This window comes from Medicago truncatula, chromosome 1 (genome assembly GCF_003473485.1).
Source record: "Medicago truncatula cultivar Jemalong A17 chromosome 1, MtrunA17r5.0-ANR, whole genome shotgun sequence".
NCBI lineage: Eukaryota > Viridiplantae > Streptophyta > Magnoliopsida > Fabales > Fabaceae > Medicago > Medicago truncatula.
This window is the reverse complement of record NC_053042.1, coordinates 9942528-9962156: the sequence shown is the minus strand read 5'-3', so window position 1 is coordinate 9962156 and position 19629 is coordinate 9942528. Positions and strand designations below refer to the sequence as shown.

General features: G+C 31.3%; 2 protein-coding genes and 1 long non-coding RNA gene across 4 annotated transcripts; 1 reads left to right on the top strand and 2 right to left on the bottom strand.

Moving 5' to 3' along the window:
- Positions 1-1396: 1396 nt before the first annotated feature.
- On the bottom strand, positions 1397-6745 carry LOC25482398 (uncharacterized protein C57A10.07). Its single transcript, XM_013610949.3, has 3 exons — positions 6125-6745; positions 4488-4612; positions 1397-2035 (listed from the first exon to the last, which is right to left on the bottom strand). The coding sequence occupies exons 1-3, from the start codon at positions 6711-6713 to the stop codon at positions 1718-1720; spliced, it is 1032 nt and encodes a 343-aa protein (XP_013466403.1). The 5' UTR covers positions 6714-6745; the 3' UTR covers positions 1397-1717.
- Positions 6746-11158: 4413 nt separating this feature from the next.
- On the top strand, positions 11159-11733 carry LOC25482397 (uncharacterized). The gene is made up of 2 exons (XR_003007986.2): positions 11159-11318; positions 11422-11733. It is a non-coding gene; the product is annotated as an uncharacterized lncRNA (long non-coding RNA).
- Positions 11734-13770: 2037 nt separating this feature from the next.
- Positions 13771-18086, bottom strand: LOC25482396 (glycolipid transfer protein 3). 2 transcript variants are annotated; one of them, XM_024775002.2, is made up of 6 exons: positions 17855-18086; positions 17703-17758; positions 16426-16556; positions 15157-15286; positions 14614-14757; positions 13771-14456 (listed from the first exon to the last, which is right to left on the bottom strand). In XM_024775002.2, the coding sequence occupies exons 1-6, from the start codon at positions 18021-18023 to the stop codon at positions 14421-14423; spliced, it is 666 nt and encodes a 221-aa protein (XP_024630770.1). In that variant the 5' UTR covers positions 18024-18086; the 3' UTR covers positions 13771-14420. The 2 variants fall into 2 exon arrangements, with proteins under 2 accessions (XP_024630770.1, XP_013466399.1); XM_013610945.3 differs by having other exon boundaries at positions 15151-15286; positions 17855-18080.
- Between the last annotated feature and the right edge of the window lie 1543 nt (positions 18087-19629).

The following is a 19629-nucleotide window of genomic DNA, read 5'->3' as shown; positions in this document are numbered from 1 at the left end:
TATAAAGCTATCCGCTATAAGCTATAAGCTCGTTTTTTGGCCTTGCCAAACAGAGACTTTGTGATTTTGGCCCCCTAAAAATAACAATAACAACTCAGTCCCCTAATTTAGTCCCTTTTGCAGTTTTAGCCCTCTTGTCTAATTTTGATCCAATCAACGCACACGTGACACCTCTCTTAAGTGAGTAGGATGACATATAGGTAATTTTTATTTTTAAAATAAATTAAAATGCAATGTGTGTATTTCTTTAATTAAAAAAAGCAAAAAAGGAAATTATTTTCGGTAGATTAAGAGATAAAGTCATTTTTAGTAGATTAAGAGACAGTCATTTTAGAAATTATTTATTCAAACTTCAGAAATAGTCGAAGTTATTTTGATTATAAATTAAAGTTAAATGTGTTGTTGTTTCTATAAATATACCAATTTTTCGTTTTAGTCCCTCTAAAAATTTTCTTCAATTTTTAGTTAATTAAATTGTGCAGAAATGTATATAAATTGAAAAAATCACTCAATTTTATTTTTGACAATTAAAAAATCGCTCAAAAAATTACATCTAATAGAATCATGAAATTAATTATTTATTTAGTCATGCACTGTTCCATCCATTATGTGTTTCTGTTGCATCTGCGAAACTTTCTCCTTAGCTAACTTGGGCATTGAAGCCAAAGATGAGTAAAAAAAATAACAAATTGTTCCCTAAGAAAAATCAAATTGTATGAGTAAAAATATATAGTGATAATCTTTATATTTCATCATTCTTTTTATATCACCTTTATCTACTTTGGAAAAAAAAGGAGGAAGTTGAAGAAATGAAGGATTATGAAAGACAAGGACTTTGGAGTTTTGCTTTTCTTTATAATACAAAATCCACTTAATTTTGGAGAACTAAAATAATGTATTACATGATAATTTTGGAGGGCTTCGGTAAATTCTTCAAATCATTTTCATGTTGTTATAATATTCTCAAAAATAAAAAAATATATATTATGATACACAACCCAATTTGAGTAGGTATCACACTGCATAATTTAGTGAAAGAAACTAGAGATGAAAGAAAGAAAATTCATTATATTTTTCATTGATCCCATTATGAGGTCATAAAATGCTTATATAGACAAATCATTCTCACGATATGACAAGTGCACCCTTACATACTCGGTAATACTCCCTAACCAAGATGCATATTATATCCTTCTAAATTAAGATGAGTCATATTTTCTTCAGAAACTAGAAGTCACCATATTTATGTTCCTTATTCTAAGTATCCTATCACTTTATCTCCCCAAAACCCTCTCATCCCCTCTGAACTCTCAATCAGAAGTTAAGAGACTAATTTGTTTAATAAAATACAATTTTTTGGGTCTTATTTAGCAATATTGCATAACTCAGATCAGAATAAAATATAAATAATTGTCATTTATTTCCTTCACGATCACAATATTTGCAACCATCATAAAGGAATTAAAAATGCAGCCCTTCATGTTGAGAACACCAAGAGTTTTAATATATCCACCTTACAAAAACTTTGATAAACTTTTTTATAACCAATATGTAACAACAGTTTCATGATTCATCTACACAATTTATCATCATCTTAACAAAAAAATTGGTCTTCATATCATGTATCAACTAATTCATGCAACATCATGTAGCTGCATTGCATCTAATACCTCTATGCTTTTAGTGTACACTTGTATAATTTCATGAACCACCGCTACTATGCCCACGGGAGTGCACCAGGATATGGAGCTGGTCCACAGTATCTGAACAAAGGTTCAATTTCTGGACATCCATTAGGATATGGAATTGACCGATGAAATGGGTCGCGCTTTAGCTTTTTGTGATAAAGTGACCCTCGACATCCGTACGGATCTCTTGAGAATTGCGCTCTCACCAATTCCTCGCCTTTTAAAGCAGCTTCTTTTGCATTTGACGTAGCAGGTGTGCCAGCGTAGAAGAACCTTGACTCTGGAAAGCCAATGGCAGAACGATGTAGATTTGCAAATCTGTCTTCCTTGAAATCATAACTTACAACCTGATTCCCAGATTTAGCAAATCAGAATAAACTCATAATGCAACTGAAAAAATAATGCAAACCATCATTCAATTTTAAATTATATTGATGCATGATACTTGGATAGAAAAAGATCGTCAAAACAAAAAACTTAACATGCCGTTCCATACTACTATTGAATCAACAGTAATATAGAAAGAAGCAAGTAATAAGGGTTGTAAGTGGAACGTGCATGTGATCATAGTGGCATTGCAAACATGACTACATGAGTGCAGCAAATTATGAAGCACGAACACGCCTGCGGAGATTAGACGTATATCCCTGTCCAACACGTGTCGGTGTGCGATAATCGTAGGACACTCGTATGACATGTGCCCGACAAATCAGACAAGTGTCCTAATTTTTTTTCTTTACCTCACACACTTTGAGATACATCTACAGAGGTTAAAGATGTGTCGAAGCAATAATGATCAATGAAGATGTTAAAGACATAAAATTTTAAAGATGTGTTGAAGCAATAATTATCAATGAAGATGTTATAGACATCAAATTTCATTTCATCGATTATTTTTTTTATTTTTTTTTGCAATGAAACAAATTGCTCAATTTACATGACATATGTATCAGTGTCCTGTGTTTTTGACATTAGCAGTGTGAACATGACGGTGTCTGTGTCAAAGTTCGTGTTTCATAGACAACAACTTCTCTAAATTTTCTGAAATGTCAATAGTAGGAAGCAGACACTTCTCTAAATCATATTGCAAATGAGCCCAATGTGAACTGCAGCATTTTTCTTCCCTGTTAAGTATATTACTAGTTAATAATCCTCCGTACTTTCTTTTTTGCAATTTTGTATGCTTAATACCACCTCCGTTACTTATTATAGGAGACAATTCACTTTTTAGGTTCATTGCCTCCTATAATAAGGAACAGATGTAGTAAAGACAACTCCATGCTGCTTATTTTTGGGAATGCAAAATGATATTCATATGCAGCAAGAAATCTGCATGCACATTAATAATATTTTTCACCAATTACTTCTGAGCATATCGCAGCAGACATTACAAAAAACTGAGAATCTGATATTGTGATGGAACAACAGAATGGCCATAGGTAGCCAATCACATCGCGATCACCGTGGTGCAGAGCGGCCTATGGCCACCACCGTGGGGTCAGTCGTGTATTAAAGGAGCAGCCATGTCAGATGCATTCTCGGAGAATACAGCATGCCATGCTGTTGCAACGCATCTTGTACTCGATAATGATAATCGCAAGTAAAACCAATTTAGCCCTTAAAATCTGAGACCCTTGAGGCGTATTCTGGGTATTTCACAAGCAAAACCTACTTCTCCTCTATTATTCTGCACGAATGCAGACACCTACCACTTTCCCTTCTTTTTCTTCCCTGCGCACAAACCTTCCATCTTCCTGCTTCCTTTTGATTCCCTGCGCACAAACATGTTCACCCCACGCTGCCGTCAAACAGTCCAGCGCACACCAGATTCTGTTTCCAGTGTTTCCCGTTTTTGTTCCTCTCTGTTTCCATCTTGTCCAGATTTCCTTCCTCACTTTTTTCGCACTGTATGTTTTTATTTTCTTCCTCTGTTTTTTATTTATTTTCCTTTCTATGTTATGCTTTTTATTCTTATTTTTCTTCTTATCTGTTTTTTTATTTTTCCTCCCTATTCTGTTTTTATTTTTCGACCCAGTTTTTCTTCCTCTCCATTTTTTTTATTTTGATTTTTGTTTCCCTCTGTTTTTCTTATTTCTCTCACACCCTCTATGTTATGGTATTTTCTATGCCTTTTATTTTATCCTTGCAAATTATTGAATATTTCACGAGTTTTGAGTTATTGGTTTAATTTCACATTAGCTATGTGTTTATACTTTATAGTATTATACTATTATTCATGTATTTGTCCAAAAAATGATCAAATAGTGGCTACCCTGCTATTGCTATCCCACTTTTAGGGCCAGCAGCTCTGTAGGGGCGGATCTACTCAATGACTATGTGGGGCTAAAGCCCCACATCCAACTTCTCTATTTTTTTAATTATAAGTAGAGTGTTAGTCATTTTGGTTCCTGAATGTGGAACGATTAATCACAATAGTCTCTCAATGTATTAAAATTCTAAAATAGATCATGATTTTGCACTTTGTTAGTCAAAATAGTCCCTTAAATGACAATAAGTATATTGAAGGACTAATATGACAATATTAACGAAGTATTCTAATGTTAAGGATTATTTTGACTAACGAAATGTACAATCAAAGACAATTTAAAATTTTAATACATTGAAAGACCATTTTAGCCCCTGCAGCTCTACGCTGCTATCTGGGATTGACTACCTAAGTATGACCACATATTTTAATATATTGTTTTTTTCTTTTAATTAACTTCGGTAATTCCACACAAATGTGTTTATACAAAGGAACATAATGCTTCAGAACTCACAAAATTAAAGCTTACATACCGTAATATTTTGAGGATAGGTGCCAGTAAGCTCTCGGAACCGACAGACACTAAAAAGAAGATTTTCAAAGCTGTCCCTTGCATGTTCTTCCGTAAGTGCTCTCCATTTCACACTTTCTTCCTTACCTACAGAGAAAACCCAAGAGAATGATACTATTTCTATAAAGACAGTTTATGTGGGAAGCAAATGCAGATAAACTAAGGTGAACCGCTTTCATGTTATCCATATCAGCAATACCCAGGGAAAACAAACATAAACGATGCAACAGAGACCGATCTAGCTAATATTTTGAAGTTGTAGGAACTTTTTTAGAAGCTACAGCCTACAGAATTGATGAGACAGGGTGCCAAGACCATAAGGAAACAAAATGATAAATTTATCAATTTCCATGTTCATTCACATAGACGGGTTGCAGAAACACATCTAAATACAAGCTCGATTGGCTACCTGGTCTACCATGCTTGATGTTCTTTTATCATCATGTTTTTAATTTACTTTGAGACATTCATGTCTGACATAAAGTGCATGATACACTAGACGGTAACAAACTACATTCCTAAAACTGTTATGGCAAGCATATGATATATATAATAATACAATCAGTCAAATATCCAGGTCATGCAAATTGATATGAATTGATGAAAAGATTGAAGTAGAATGGAATGAAAATAAAACATATTTCAATGCTTACATTACGTAAAATAGGAAATAATGAAATGGAATCTGAATACATTCCACTAAAAAATATTCTTTCTATTTCCCTCCAATCTAGTATGAGATAAAACCATTTTTTATCCTATCATAAAAATATCCAATCAATAGAATGATAGTAACTTCAATCTATTTCATTTCATTCACTCACAATTCAATTTATAAAACCATGGTTTTAAATTGCAGTCTGCAAGTCAAAATTACTAGAGTCTCTACAACAACATAGCAAAGGTTTTAAGTAAAGGTCTGCAATTGTGATCTGGACTGCATCATAAAGATTTTAGATGTTGTCGAAAAAACATGATCGTTATTGAGGCCGTATCGACCACATTTGACCGTGCATTCTTCGCCATATCAAGGATTGCGACACAATCACAATTGCTATCGTGATCACTATTTAAACCATGAATCGCAACGTAACCGCAATCAAATTATAAAAAAATGGTCCCCTATTACAAATGTTCCAACAACATCACGGTTTTTATATCTTTGCTACCACAACATGATTGAAATCACAACCGCATCTGCCATATTCTCTGCTACACAACCTAAATTTAAAACTTTAACACCGATCGCAACTTAAAACCTTATCGAGAAAACATTTATTTCTAACAAACAAACTTTTAGTGAACAAATCATTTTGATTCCTAAATCTGTAAGATCTGTCATTATTGTCCCTGAACATATCGAAATTACAAAAACATCCCTAACTGTGTCTTTCGTTTGTAATTTTATCGATCAAATCGACTAACATAAGACACATTCGAGAATCAAACAAACAATTGAACTAACTAACATACACATATACTACGACAGGCCGACAGCGCCTCAGACATTTACGTATAGAAATGACCATTTACACAATAAACTTTGAAAACTTACTACAAATACCAAAACAATCACTATAAGATATAATCAAAACTCACCAAACCATCCTTTAAAATCAGCAACAGCCCAATAACTCTGCGCCTCACTCCTCGGCCCCGCGTCTTTCCTCGTCTCACCGCCACTAAACAAAAGCAAACCCTCCTCATCCTTATCGACAATCCCAACTCCTTCCTCAATATGCTTCACAAACGTAGCAGCCTGACCAGGATTCTTCTGATAACTCTCCAAATACCACGAATCTTCTTTCTCAATCTTCCCACAACCACTACTCATATAAACCGAATGACCAGCAACCATAACCAAATTCCTCAGCTTCGAAAACGGGTAATCATCAAAACCCAGATCAGTTTTCGCGTAATTGTTCAATTGGGTTGCATTGTAAGAGAGAAAAACGAAAAGGGTTATACCTAAAGATAAAGATAGTAGTAAAATAGCTACGAAAGGGTGAATTTTGAAAAAATGGTGGAATTTTTTGAGCATTTTGAAAAGATGGAAAATTGGTGAGTTTTTGGGTTTTCTGGTTCGTTTGATTGTGGTTGTGGGAATGGCAGATTCTAAATCGAAATCGGATTTTGGGTATGCGGGGAAAGATTTGTAGGATTGTGATGTGAATGAGAAATTGTTCATTGTTTTGGTTTGAAGCGATGCAATGGAATCATTGGATCGCGGTTTTTTTGCAAGAGAAGCTACATGGAATGGAGTGTGTAGTGAAAAAGTGGTTTGATGAGAAGATCCAAATTCAGAGGATCTTGTATTTTTGGGTTCAGATCAGATTTTTTTTGTTGAAAGAGTTGCGTCCGAACCAAACTGAATCGCATGTAATTTATATTTTGGATTAAAAGACTTTTTTCTTCTTTAAATTGATTCAATCCACACTGCGAATACACTTCATTTTAATGATAAAATATGTTTCATTACATAAAAAAATGTTATATTAGTATTATAAAAAGATAAATAATTTGAGAAAAAAAAATAGCAAAGGTAACATCTAAAATGAGACGAGGAAATAATTTCCTAGTTGACTCGATTTAGATTTATATTTTCTTTATGTAATAGATATATAAGTCATTGTTTCCGTGAGTTTAACTTAATTGGTATAAACTATATATAAGGCAAAAAAAAACTCCGAACTTCCCACTTATTCACTTTGAAAAATATGAATTTCTATCTATTAAATTACTTGAAGAAAAAAAAGATCTATGAGTCATTAACATTGAATCTATGATCTAAAATGAGTGTGATCGAATTGTGAACTAATGGTGACATCTTAGATAATTGTTGTTTTGACATTCAATGTGTCTTAGAAATACAAGTAAATGGCTAAAAAATTCAATGGCAGTTAACTGCTGCCAATTTTCTAGTTATAAGTCAGTAGTAGTTAACTACCGCTGAAGATATTTTAATATTTTACTTGTTTTTAGGAAATATTGAACAGATCAATAATTGTCGACATCTTATGGGAAAACGAAAATGGTTTATGATTTAGAAATGACTTTCATAAAGTGAGTAAAAAAAAAATAGAAGAACATGTTTAAAGGAACTTGTGTGAAAGAAATTTTTTTTTAAAGGAAATTATACGAAACTAGACAATATTTTTAGAGCTGTTAGTTCTTTGGTACACAATTTTTTTACCCACTTTATAAGTATACATTGTTTGTATCCTTAAAAAAAAAAAAAAAAAGTATATATCGTTTGTATAAAATTCTGCGAAGCTTGTGCATCAATTTTGTATAGCTAATAAGCGTGTACAACATATATTTGAAATAAGATGAGAATGTCTAGAAGTCATAACTCAATTGATAAATGTCGAAATTGCAAGACTAAACGTCGTGTCTTGGATTTAAACTCAAGACCTAACAGTTATGTGTGAGTTTAATATCACTGAATTACCACTTCATCTAAGACCAAAAAACAAAGAAAAAGATGAGAATGATAATACTAAGAGATTAAGAGTTTTTGCAACTCGTTGGAATTAAAATAAGATAGAAATACCAAGAGTTTTTGTAACTCATTGAAAATCTCAAATTGCTATAAAAATAAATAAATTGTGGTATTAAAAATTTGAAGTAACCAAATATTTATTAAAATAATAAACTATATGTAATTTATTAATAATCATATTCAGATTTGTCCTCGACACACTAAAACAGTTTTCATTGGTTTCGGTGTGTAAAGAAATAGGAATTGTGCGGGTTGTGACGGACTTCTTTGGGATACTAATGGTAGACAAATCAAAGGGTTTGTGCGCGTGACGGGAGTTTGTGATGTTTTGTATGCTGAAATGTGAGGTCTGTATTTCGGTTTAGAGCTAGCTTGTCATGATGGAATTTCACATCTTTGTGTGGAAAGTGATCATGAATTGTTGATTGACATGGTTAAACATAATTGCAAGACTAATGGGACGACCCCTCCGTTGATTCGGCGTATAAGAAATCTCTTGGATCATAGTTGGCGTGCTTAGGTTCATCATACTTGGCAAGAATGCAACATATGTGCTGATTGACTTGCTAATTTCAACCTTACCATAAATTCTTGGAATTTTATTGTTTTGGAGACACCTCGTAATGGGATTAATAGTCGTCTCTTTGATGATATTTCCGAAACTTATATGTCTAAAAATGTTCACTTAGTTGTTTAGTTTTTTCTTCTTATGAGGTTTTGCCTTCTTTTGTCTAGGATTTTTTTTTTTTTTTTGTGGATAAGGCAAAAGCAAAATGACATCAAAAGGAGTGGCTTCCAACTAAGTTGGTATCCAACTCTAATATTTTGTCAAGTGCTCATAAATATAATTAAAAAAAAGGAAAAATTACAAAGGACCAGGGGACATAAACCTAACCCATTAAAACTACACAAGAGTGTAAGTCGACCCGAAACGGGTGATACAAAAATTAAAACAATACACAAGTGTATCAACCTCTAGTTAATCCTAAAACTAAATGAAGGTTTTCGATCCAGTGATTGAACCCTCAGTCAACACTAAGGCGGTTCATTCAACTCTATGCAACAATGGCAGCAGGCTATACAACCCTTTCAAGCCCCACAGTCCAAACCAAACAAATTGAATGGCGAATCTTAAGTTGACGTATGAATCGTCTGCCAACAGAGAATCTGATCAAGATCCATCAACTCTCCAGCTATTTACTATCACATGAGACAAAAAATTCGTCACGCCATTTCTGGCCATACAGTCTGAATTCTGTCTCACGACCAAACCGATTTTGAAGACGACATTAAATGAAATTGTCCGCCAATACGAAATCAACCAAGTTCATGTCCCCATCACTTACAACGACGAACATAGTACCAATTATGAAACCAGAACCATCAAATATTAACATTCATAAGGTCAAATAGTTTATATATATAAAAAATTATATGATAAATATCATAAAATACCTGTGTCATACCCTATGGCTACAATTACTTAGGTCACTACTATACTAATATTATCTGAAAATAAATATAAATCATTGGATGATAATATAAAAATAAATCATAAAAATAGACCAATGAAAACAATTCATCAAATAATTATTTAATCAAGAATAAATAACATAGATAAAATAACATACAAATTAACTAATCAAAATAGAGGGGTGTCATTATTTTCCTTAAATTATTTCCGCAAAATAAATTATTAACCTCTTAAATGATAAATCAAGAAAATTATAATAAATGACATATATATAAAATATTAGGCTGTTACATTGTTCATCTAGTGTTCTACCGAGGCATTGTAATAAATGGTTACTAAATGAGTTGTTAAGATTAGAGACGGGACACGCAAGGGATGATACTTGGGTGATATTGTGGTTGGTGACATTCGTGACATTATCAACCACAATGTTACAAGTGTGCAAAACAACAAAAAAATCTTGTGAAAGAAAAAGAAGAAAGCCACATGTGACATTGTGGTTGACCAATGTCACCAATGTCACCAACCACTATGTCACCAAAGTGCTACCCCAATTTTGATAAGCTCTCTCCGACCTACCATAAAACATACAATCTTTGATATTCTCATCAGATTGTTGAGGAACCATGTATTATTCGCAGCATCTCTAAACCTATGTCATTTTAATCTTGTCTCACCATACCAACATTTTTTACTTTTCTTCTTCAGGCACTATAAGTATGTTCATGCCTCTCATGATAATTGGTAGAAGCACTTATAGATTCCTCAAGATCCAGCACGCATGCATCTTTAGTTGAGTATTGATACCACTATCCAGGGTTTAGTATTATCACTCATATCTAGGGTTGAGTATTATTCACAATCTCTTTAGGTCATTCCACTTTCAACTTCCATATAGTAGAATACCACCACATATGTTGAAAGTTGCGAGTGTTTAACATCTCTCTAGAATCATTTAATCAAATTAAAGGGTGTTTACACTAGTGAGCCAATTACAACACTTTGAGTTTGTATATGTATGCACAAATCTTAGATCAATGCATATGCATGAGAACAACTTGATTGATTTACAACATCATCTATGTTACTTTATGTGTTACCACCTCGTGGTATAATGTTATTTCCTAAGATTATAACTCTCAACAAAGAGGATATTACAAAATACAAATCTGGGATTAGTGCCTGTACGTGAGAACAACATGATTGATTTACAACATCATCTAAGTGTAAACCTTAATCATCCTTTATAGTAGCTCTTTCATTGTCATACAAGTATGAGCCAACCATAATTTGTCTTCAAAGTTAAAATAGGCCGAAAGAATAAGGAATATTACCTAGTACCAGGATAGTACACTTTTGCAATAAGGGTAGTGTTGTATTTTCCACAACATCTTTCTTTCCTATATTACTATAGAAGATATAGATTTATTCATCTAATTTTATTCCATCATTCACTGCTTCTACTTCTCTTTTGTGGTTTTTCCGTTATCTATTACAAAAGGCTAAAATATAAATAAAAAATATAATAAAGTTTAGTAAAAATATATAAATGATCAACTGAGTGAGCTAAAGGGACACATACAACATATTGAGTAGAGACGTTTAACATTAATTTCCATTTTATAAATGGCTTCTTGCAACTCATAAATGCTAAAAACTATTTATCTGAAGCTAAGGAAGCATGAAATATTTAATTATAAAATGATCAAACAAGTCTATTTGTTACAAGCAAAGGAGGAAAAATATGTCTCAAATTCGTGTGTTTGTTTATGCTTTAATCATCTTTCTATCTCAATTTCTTGTTGTAACGAGTACAAGTATGTCATTTTTCACATCATTTTCTAATTTTCAAATATATCTTATAACAATATTTTTTGTTCACATTTGAGTAATATCCATTTTTCTTATTTGTCTATATAGCTACCTTTCCATGCGTTTCTGATGATGATTGTCCAGTGCCATTGCCTCCTCCATTTGCAAAGTGTGTTGATGGTATTTGTGAATTCTTTATAAAAGCTCAAGTTGAAAAATAATTATGTTTCAAAGAATATTATAATTTTCTTATTACGTCGTAATGTTAGTACTCTTGTTGTAAGACCTGTAATTTAGATATGATTAAATCTAGGGATTTGTATTTTGTCTTGATGGTTACTTTGATAATAAATGATTTTATGTAATGTTGTGACCAATAAAATCCCCCCAACTCCATTGAGGAGAAAATAATTTCCGTTCCTTTTTGCCTTTAAATATTCAACCACCTGTTGGAATCCTTGAATGAAAACAATTTATACAATATCATAATTGTATCCTTCTACTATGAATCAAATCTCAAAGTGTTCTTTAGAAAGATTTTTCAAAGAGATTGTTTGAGAGTAAGTGTAGAGAGAATGAAAGAATTTGTTTCCAATGAATGGAAAATACCTGGGAAGATATATTCATTGTTGAAGGGTTTTAGAACAAATGAAACATGAAAAATGGTTAAAAACCACAATGTGAATTGATTCACTCATTTCATTAATAGATTCACAAGTTAAAAAATTGAATTATGGGTCGGTATGAATAATAATATGATTGGGAGCAAGAATGAATTATTTCATCTTCATCCTGATGAAGAATGTATTGATTCATAAAAGTTATGAACCGTTCGAGCTAAGAAATGATATTTGTACAACTATTTTGTGACAACATTTTGACAACTTTATCTCTCATATTCATATTATGTTCTTACTTCCATCATCCTCCCTCTTTATTGTTTTTGACCAATAAAACGAAAGAAAAAGAAATTTGCCGCAAAAGTTGTCACCAAATAATTGTACAAATATCATTATTCATTCAAGCCTTTGTTTTTAAGTGAATCGATACGTAATATGTGTATATGTGTGAATCAATTCACAACTTTGTTTTTCAAAATCTAGAGTGTAAGCGGATCCATTCATTATGTCATTTAACCAATTTGAGTCAATTCATATGACCAAAAACTCTTTAAAAAAATGTGAAAACTGTTTTCCAACTTAAGTTTGTTCTAAATTAAGTTTTCAATCAAAGTTTTATGAAATTATGCAAACAATAAATGTGCAAAGAAATTTAATCCTAAATAAAGGGACACATACAAATAGCTACCCTAAGATTTAAGCATTACTCAAAACCTAAGACTATTTCAAAGACAATGGAACTACAAATTAACACCTATGTCACTGCTCACTACTAAAAAAACAAAAATTAGTGAGGAAAAACATTAAATTCCTCTCTAATTCCGTCACTAAATTTTGCGAAGAAATTTGTGAGGGATTTTATTTTTTCCGTCACTAATTTTGCTTTTCCTAGTAGCGCGCTCTTACCAAAATTAACTCAAAAACTCAAGACCAACTAAAAACAATGGAAAATCAAAGGTTATCCACAATTTTGATATAGTTTTCCTATCTTTAACCCCGATTACCAATGGAGCTCCTCCGCCCACCGGATTGAAGGACTGAACCCCTCTACCGCCAAGAGAAAAGGGAAGGGTGTCAAGTGATCACCCATTTTGATCCCTCTTTTCATGAGTAGGGCACCCATTTACATAACAGATAGATTCCCAGAGAAAACACACAATCGTAACAAAAATCAATTTAACATAATGCATTTTCTAGAAGGATATGTGTAATATGTGTATATGTGTGAATCAATTTCAGAAGAAGATGAAGAAAACCTAACGTTTTTGAATTAAAATTAATGGAAAAGACCAAAATGTGTAACGAGAGAAGTTAAGGGACCAAAATAAATCGAATTTTAATTTAGGGACCAAAGCGATACTACCTAAATAGTTAAGGGACCAAAAATGCAATTTAGCCTAGATAATATTATTACTCTTTCAGATTCAAAATACATGCCGCAGTCAGCCACTCCACACATGTTACTACACAACTTTGACCATAAATATCTTTAATTATCTGTGGTAAACAATTATAAAAATTTAATGTTTTAAAAATATTTATCTAGACAAATCGAACAACATCTTACATGATAACATTTATATGTATATATTAGTTAAAAATTATGGTTAAAATAAGTTATGTGAATAACGTAGATTCTAAAAAGTAGTTTAGTCTTTTTTAGTATCGTATCTAATCTAATCTAATATTTGTAAGCCTCATTCTCCAAGTTTTGCTATTCAATTGTAATGGAACCCTAGCCTCCAGATTGTCTCCAACTCTTCTTCACATTTGGTTTTCTCTCCTCCTATCTATGTTTCTATTTTGTGTTTTATTCTAAACATTGCTATTTTTGAAATAAAAGATAAATATAAACTTGAGTTCAAACTTCTATTCATTACATTGCTCGAAGCCCAAATGATATAAAAAAGAACCCTCGATGTTCCTTCATATTCCTTTTTTATCATACACGATATTTACAACTGAATTACATGAAATTAACTCGAGGAAGGAATTCCACATTAATTATTACTTGTTGGTACCTTCCAACTTCCTTCCAGCTTCATACTTATGTTCCAACATTATTTTATGGTTAAATATGTTTTTAATTCTTACATTTTGCGCTCATTTGAAGAATAGTTTCTATATTTTATTAAATGTTTTTAAAATTCTCACATTTTATCTCTGTTATCAAAATTAGTCCCTGCTGTTAATTCTCTAACGGAATGCTGATGTAACAGTTAGTGAGTCCCAAAATGTAAGGACTATTCTTCAAAGTAACGCAAAATGTAGGGACCAAAAAACATATTTAACCCTAAAATAATTGAGACTCACTAACCGCCACATCAGCATTCATACATAGAATTAACAACAGTGACTAATTTTGATAACGAAGATAAAATGTGAGGATTTTAAAAACATTTAATGAAATGTAGAGACTTTTCTTCAAAGGGATGCAAAATGTAAGGACTAAAAACATATTTAACCCTTACTTTTATAATCTTGCCTTCAGGTTGATTTCAGCTTGTCCAAGTCAAATAATCTCTGCAAAACAAACATACATAAGGTAAAGTTTTTTTATATATAGGAACTGTCATGACCAAATTTGTTTCTTGAAAAAGAAAAATGCATTACAAAAAACTACTGAATGGCCAATTTTCATGACAAGTTGATAACATTAGGAAAATGAAATCAAGCTTACTAAAATACAGTGGATATCTTCAAGAAAAGGCACAAGTAGAGAAACCAATATCTGCATTTTCTGCTTAACCATGTCATGGTCTTCATCTTCAGTCTTAAGGAGATCTATGAATGTCTTACTTTCTGGAACTAATTTTAGGGCTACCTGCAATGCCAATTATATTTGTTCACACCTTTTAATATCTTCACTAACAGTGCAACTTATGAAAACTTTGTTTGAAGTAATGATCATAATCCTAATCCCCTCACCCTAAATTTCAATCACAAAAAAAGATCATAATCCTAAAATTTCTAAAAATTAATAAAATAAATAGAATGTGTTTATTAACGACTGAGATTAGATTTGCAAAAAAATAACTATCTATTATAATCTCTAATTTTTTTTCTTCTAGTGTGACATAATCAAGAATATGTGATTATCAAGATATACGTTATCTCCCCTGAAAAAAATATACGTTATTTAGCATGCAAAATCAATCTACAACATAAAACTGATTGAAAATTGAAAGCAAGAAAATAAAGAAAACGTGATTAGTACTCTGACAGCAGTTGATGAAATCCATCCATGCCACGGTTTTAATGTAACTTCATATGATTCTTCAACCACTTTCTCCATTTTCTTTTGAGGATCATTGGATAGTATTTGTAATAATGAGGAGGTAAAATCCAAGGTCCTGCATAATAGCTCCTAAAATTAAGATATTTTTTCTTTTTGTTGAAGAAGTTAAATTAGCCCACCCAAATTGACATAAGAGATAATCGAATCTGAGACCTCAAGGAAGAGTACACTCTCAGATCCCAAGCCAATACAACCAAGCCAACCTTCATTATTATTTTATAATACAAATATAATATTTATTCATTCTTTTATTAATATTACCCTTATTTATTAAAGTAGTTAATTACAAGAATATAGTGTAAACCTATTTTTTGGAATTGAAAAACTGTATGAATAATTACTTTCTTATGTGCATATCTCAAATGAGACGGTCATATATAGTACGAGACGAATGAAAAATTTACTATTTGTTTGATGAATAAAATGGACCAGTTATATTCTATTTGGAATTTCTACTCATTGTGAGGAGTTACAAAAGTCTATACACTCTATCTCATGTCGATTATTACTTTTAAACACATAAGAAAAATTTAAAATAAATGGAAAAATGTAATAATAATTGAGGAGTTTTAGGTCAAATGCATTTAAAGATCCTTTAAGTTTTTTCGTTTTTACCAAAGTGATCCTTTAAGTTTCAAAAGTCCCAAACAAGTCCTTTTAATTTTTGAATCGTTTCAAACAAGTCCTTTTAGAGGATGATGGTGATGATTCAGATGACAGCAACAAAGAACATTATCCACCATTTGTCATGCCTAAAAAGATGACTAATTTTAAGTGGGTGTTAGGAACCCGATATGGTACTAAAGATGAGTTCAAGGAAGCAATTACCAACTATTTTATCTACAATATGACTTGTTTGAAACGATTCAAAAACTAAAAGAACTTATTTGGGACTTTTGAAACTTAAATGACCACTTTGGGAAAAACGAAAAACTTAAAGGACAGTTAGATGCATTTGACCGGATTTTTAATATGAACTCAGTCTAACGGTAGACTCTCATATTTTTGGTAAAATTTCAATAAAATATTATTTTTATTCCCATGTAATAGTTTGATAAATTTATTCTTATTGACTATTAAGAGTATAATGAAATTGAGAATAATATACATAAATTTTTAAGTATTATTGAAATAAAATTATCAATGCCCCATTGAAAAAATAAAATGACATTTATTTATATATAGGGATATCACCTTGTGAGCCAAACAAAGGCCTTACTGCAGCTAGACCCCTTCTTTGCAATGCCTTCCGTTGCTTCCAATTTCAATATTTCTACCAAATTTAGATTCGTTGTTGGATTTGATTCATGCATTAGTTCCAATCTCTGCAATCAAACGAAATTTAATACACAACTAATCATTGGTAGTTGACCGATTAATCATATTTAAAAAATTGAAGTACACAATGAAAGTCTTATAATAAATATACAAAAAATCCCCATATTGTATAATGTAAAGAGAAGGTGTTTCCTTAATTTATTAATCACCTAACCTAACTTATAAACCTTGCTTAACTTTTATGTTCAAATTCTTATTATTAAGAAAAACTTTATGTTAAGTTCTGTAATATAATTTAAATTTAAAGTAATGAATCTACAAAACTTATAGATCATTGGTGAATGTAAGGAGAGAGTCGAGTGAGAGAGAAAATCATTTCGTTCTCATTGAAAGAACACAGGCTATTTAACTTATAAACTAGATCAACCATGGATTCTAAATTGTGGTTGCATATGCCAAACTTTGATATCATGGAAAAATATATTCTCAGTTGTAGTTTTGATGTCATCTTAGGGATCTCTAAACCAAATGATTGGAACAACCCGAATTTAATTTTTGGATTGAACCATTTTTAATGAGATTATCCTAATTTTGTGGCAGAACTCCGAATCATCAGGGTTCTCTTTCCCCGAAAATTTTAGGGTTAACATAAAAATGGCAAAATTATATTTTTAGTCCCTTAACTTAATTTCAGGTAACAATTTGGTCCTTTATCTTTTTTTCATTTCAATTTGGTCCTTTATGTCCATTTTCATATACATTTTCAAGCTTCAAATCTAATATTCTTATGCAAACATAGACGAGGATCATAGATTTGAAGACTGAAAGACCATAAGAAAATAAAATCATGAATTTTAAGCTTAAAATTTCATATGAAAATGGACAAAAAGGATCAAATTGAAACGAATAAAAGATAAAGGACCAACTGTTACCTGAAATTAAGTTAAGAGACTAAAAATGTAATTTTGCCCATAAAAAAATATAGAGATCTCTATAATCTTTATCTTGCAATCGTAAATACAGTAACCATAGGAGATCTAGAGTTTAAATCTTCGTATCTAACATATATAATCCCTAACATTTTTTCTATAAAAAAATGCATTAAGAGAAGGTTAAGTAAGGGTTAACTAGGTGGTTAATATAATTAACTAATCAGCTGAATTGAAAGATTTAGCTATGGATTTTCTTTGTACCTTGATATTTTGGTACACATCTTGTCTCAAAACAGCCATTGTTGGGCCAATTTTTTCTGTGTACACATAGTAACAATGTGTTAATACAAATGTTTAAACACTCATCAAACCTTGAATATAATTAAAGATTTGAATTAAGAAAGTTAACCTACCAAGAACATGCAGAACTGAATAACATATAGAGAGAAAAGGCTTAGTGGGTATATGAGCAGCTTCATGGTTTTCTTCAGTTGGTTTAACTATTACCACCATAGAAAGTTCTTCAATAAAACAACTTATCTCTGATTTCTTCTCCATTATTTCTCTCTTACCACGCTTCATATTTCACCAACCTTCCTTAATTTCTTCCTTCTCCGTACAACTAGGGTTCTATATATAATAAATATATAAATGTACCACACTACTATGGATTTCAAGTTTCTTCTTTAAGGAACAAGTCTTGCAAGCTCAACTATATATTAAATTATTATTATACCAAGTACCTTGTCAAAGCTTCTTAGACTTGAATTAATTTTTTATTTTTTTATAAATAAATTATTTTTTGGTATGTCGATAACTCTTGTGATATATCAACGTTTCCCTTTAAACTATAGAAGGTGACGTATATATTTGACCTTGGAAGTATTCTTTATCCAAATAATGTTTTTTAAAACATTATATAAGTAGATAAAATCCATGTAGGTCCATATTGAAATGGACATGTCTAAAAGATTATAGTAGGAATCATTTTGCCTTTGTTAGTGTAATTTGGAGTTCACATTTTTATGCGCATGATGATATAGTGTCATAGGTAAGTACTGGCATTAGGAACATATTATGTTTTATTATATTCAATTATTATGCAAGTGGGGAAGGACATGCCACTCTTTTGCCCATGGAAACCATTTGTACTTATCTAAACCCTCCTCCTATCAGCAAAAATCAGATGTTTCTACCATATTATGTTTTTGGTATGTCATGATGACCTTGTGAGATACTAGAATCTTCATTAAGTTTTAAAGTTTTTTAGTTTCATAAAATGGGAATTGAATACCACAATTAATAAGATAAATATTAATAATATAATTAATAATAATATACTCCCCATCCTAAATTAAATGCCATTTTGGATATTTTACACGTATCAAGAAATGAAATTAATTTTACGTAAGAAAGAGATATTATGAGTTGTTTTACAAAAGTGTCTTTACTAATAGATATAGAAAAGATAAATGAAAGAATTGAAAAAGAGATGATAATAAATAGTTAAAGATATAATAAGAAAAGTGACAATTATATTTTACTGTAAAGCGATGTATAATTCAGAACATTTTTTTTTCCAAAACGTTTCCCTTTAAACTATTGACGGAGGGAGTATTAAATTTGATAATATCAATAATTTGTTTAATTTTATGCGTTGTATTATAAATTTTCCAATTTCATAATTTTTATAATATTTTTTGTATTTGATATTCATGTGGTGGTATGTAATATTTTCATTCTATTAAAAAAAAAGTTTGCCTTGACCCAAAAATAAAAGTTTGGTACCTTGTGAAGAATGAGGTGAGGATATTTTTTGATCAATATCATGGTAATGAGGTGTTCCCAAAGAGTTTATTGGCTTATTTTGGGACTTTAATTCCTAAAATGACGACTTCATTAACTTTAAAGGAATTTAGAACGATGTCTTTGTTGGGTAATTTGTACAAACTTCTCTCAAAGGTGTTGGTGGCTAGATTATCAAAGGCGATGAATTCTATTATTTCAAAATCACAATCGGCTTTCTTAAAGAGGAGATATTTGGTGGGTGGTGTGATGATAGTTAATGAGGTGGTGGATTTGGCATAGAGGAGTAATAGAGAATGTCTGATGTTAAAATTTGATTTTGAAAAGGCTTATGATTCGGTGGATTGAAGTTTTTTGGAGTATATGTTACGAAGATTGGGTT

What these genes read in the sequence shown, in the direction of transcription:
- LOC25482398 (XM_013610949.3), bottom strand. Translation starts at nt 6,713, where the DNA reads ATGAACAATTTCTCATTCACATCACAATCCTACAAATCTTTCCCCGCA. An exon ending in TGATTTTAAAGGATGGTTTG is followed by an intron (nt 4,613 to 6,124) that starts GTGAGTTTTGAT and finishes TTTTCTCTGTAG; the next exon opens with GTAAGGAAGAAAGTGTGAAA. An exon ending in CCTATCCTCAAAATATTACG is followed by an intron (nt 2,036 to 4,487) that starts GTATGTAAGCTT and finishes TCTGGGAATCAG; the next exon opens with GTTGTAAGTTATGATTTCAA.
- LOC25482396 (XM_013610945.3), bottom strand. Translation starts at nt 18,023, where the DNA reads ATGAAGCGTGGTAAGAGAGAAATAATGGAGAAGAAATCAGAGATAAGT. An exon ending in GCCTTTGTTTGGCTCACAAG is followed by an intron (nt 15,287 to 16,425) that starts GTGATATCCCTA and finishes GCTATTATGCAG; the next exon opens with GACCTTGGATTTTACCTCCT. An exon ending in TTTCATCAACTGCTGTCAGA is followed by an intron (nt 14,758 to 15,150) that starts GTACTAATCACG and finishes TTGGCATTGCAG; the next exon opens with GTAGCCCTAAAATTAGTTCC.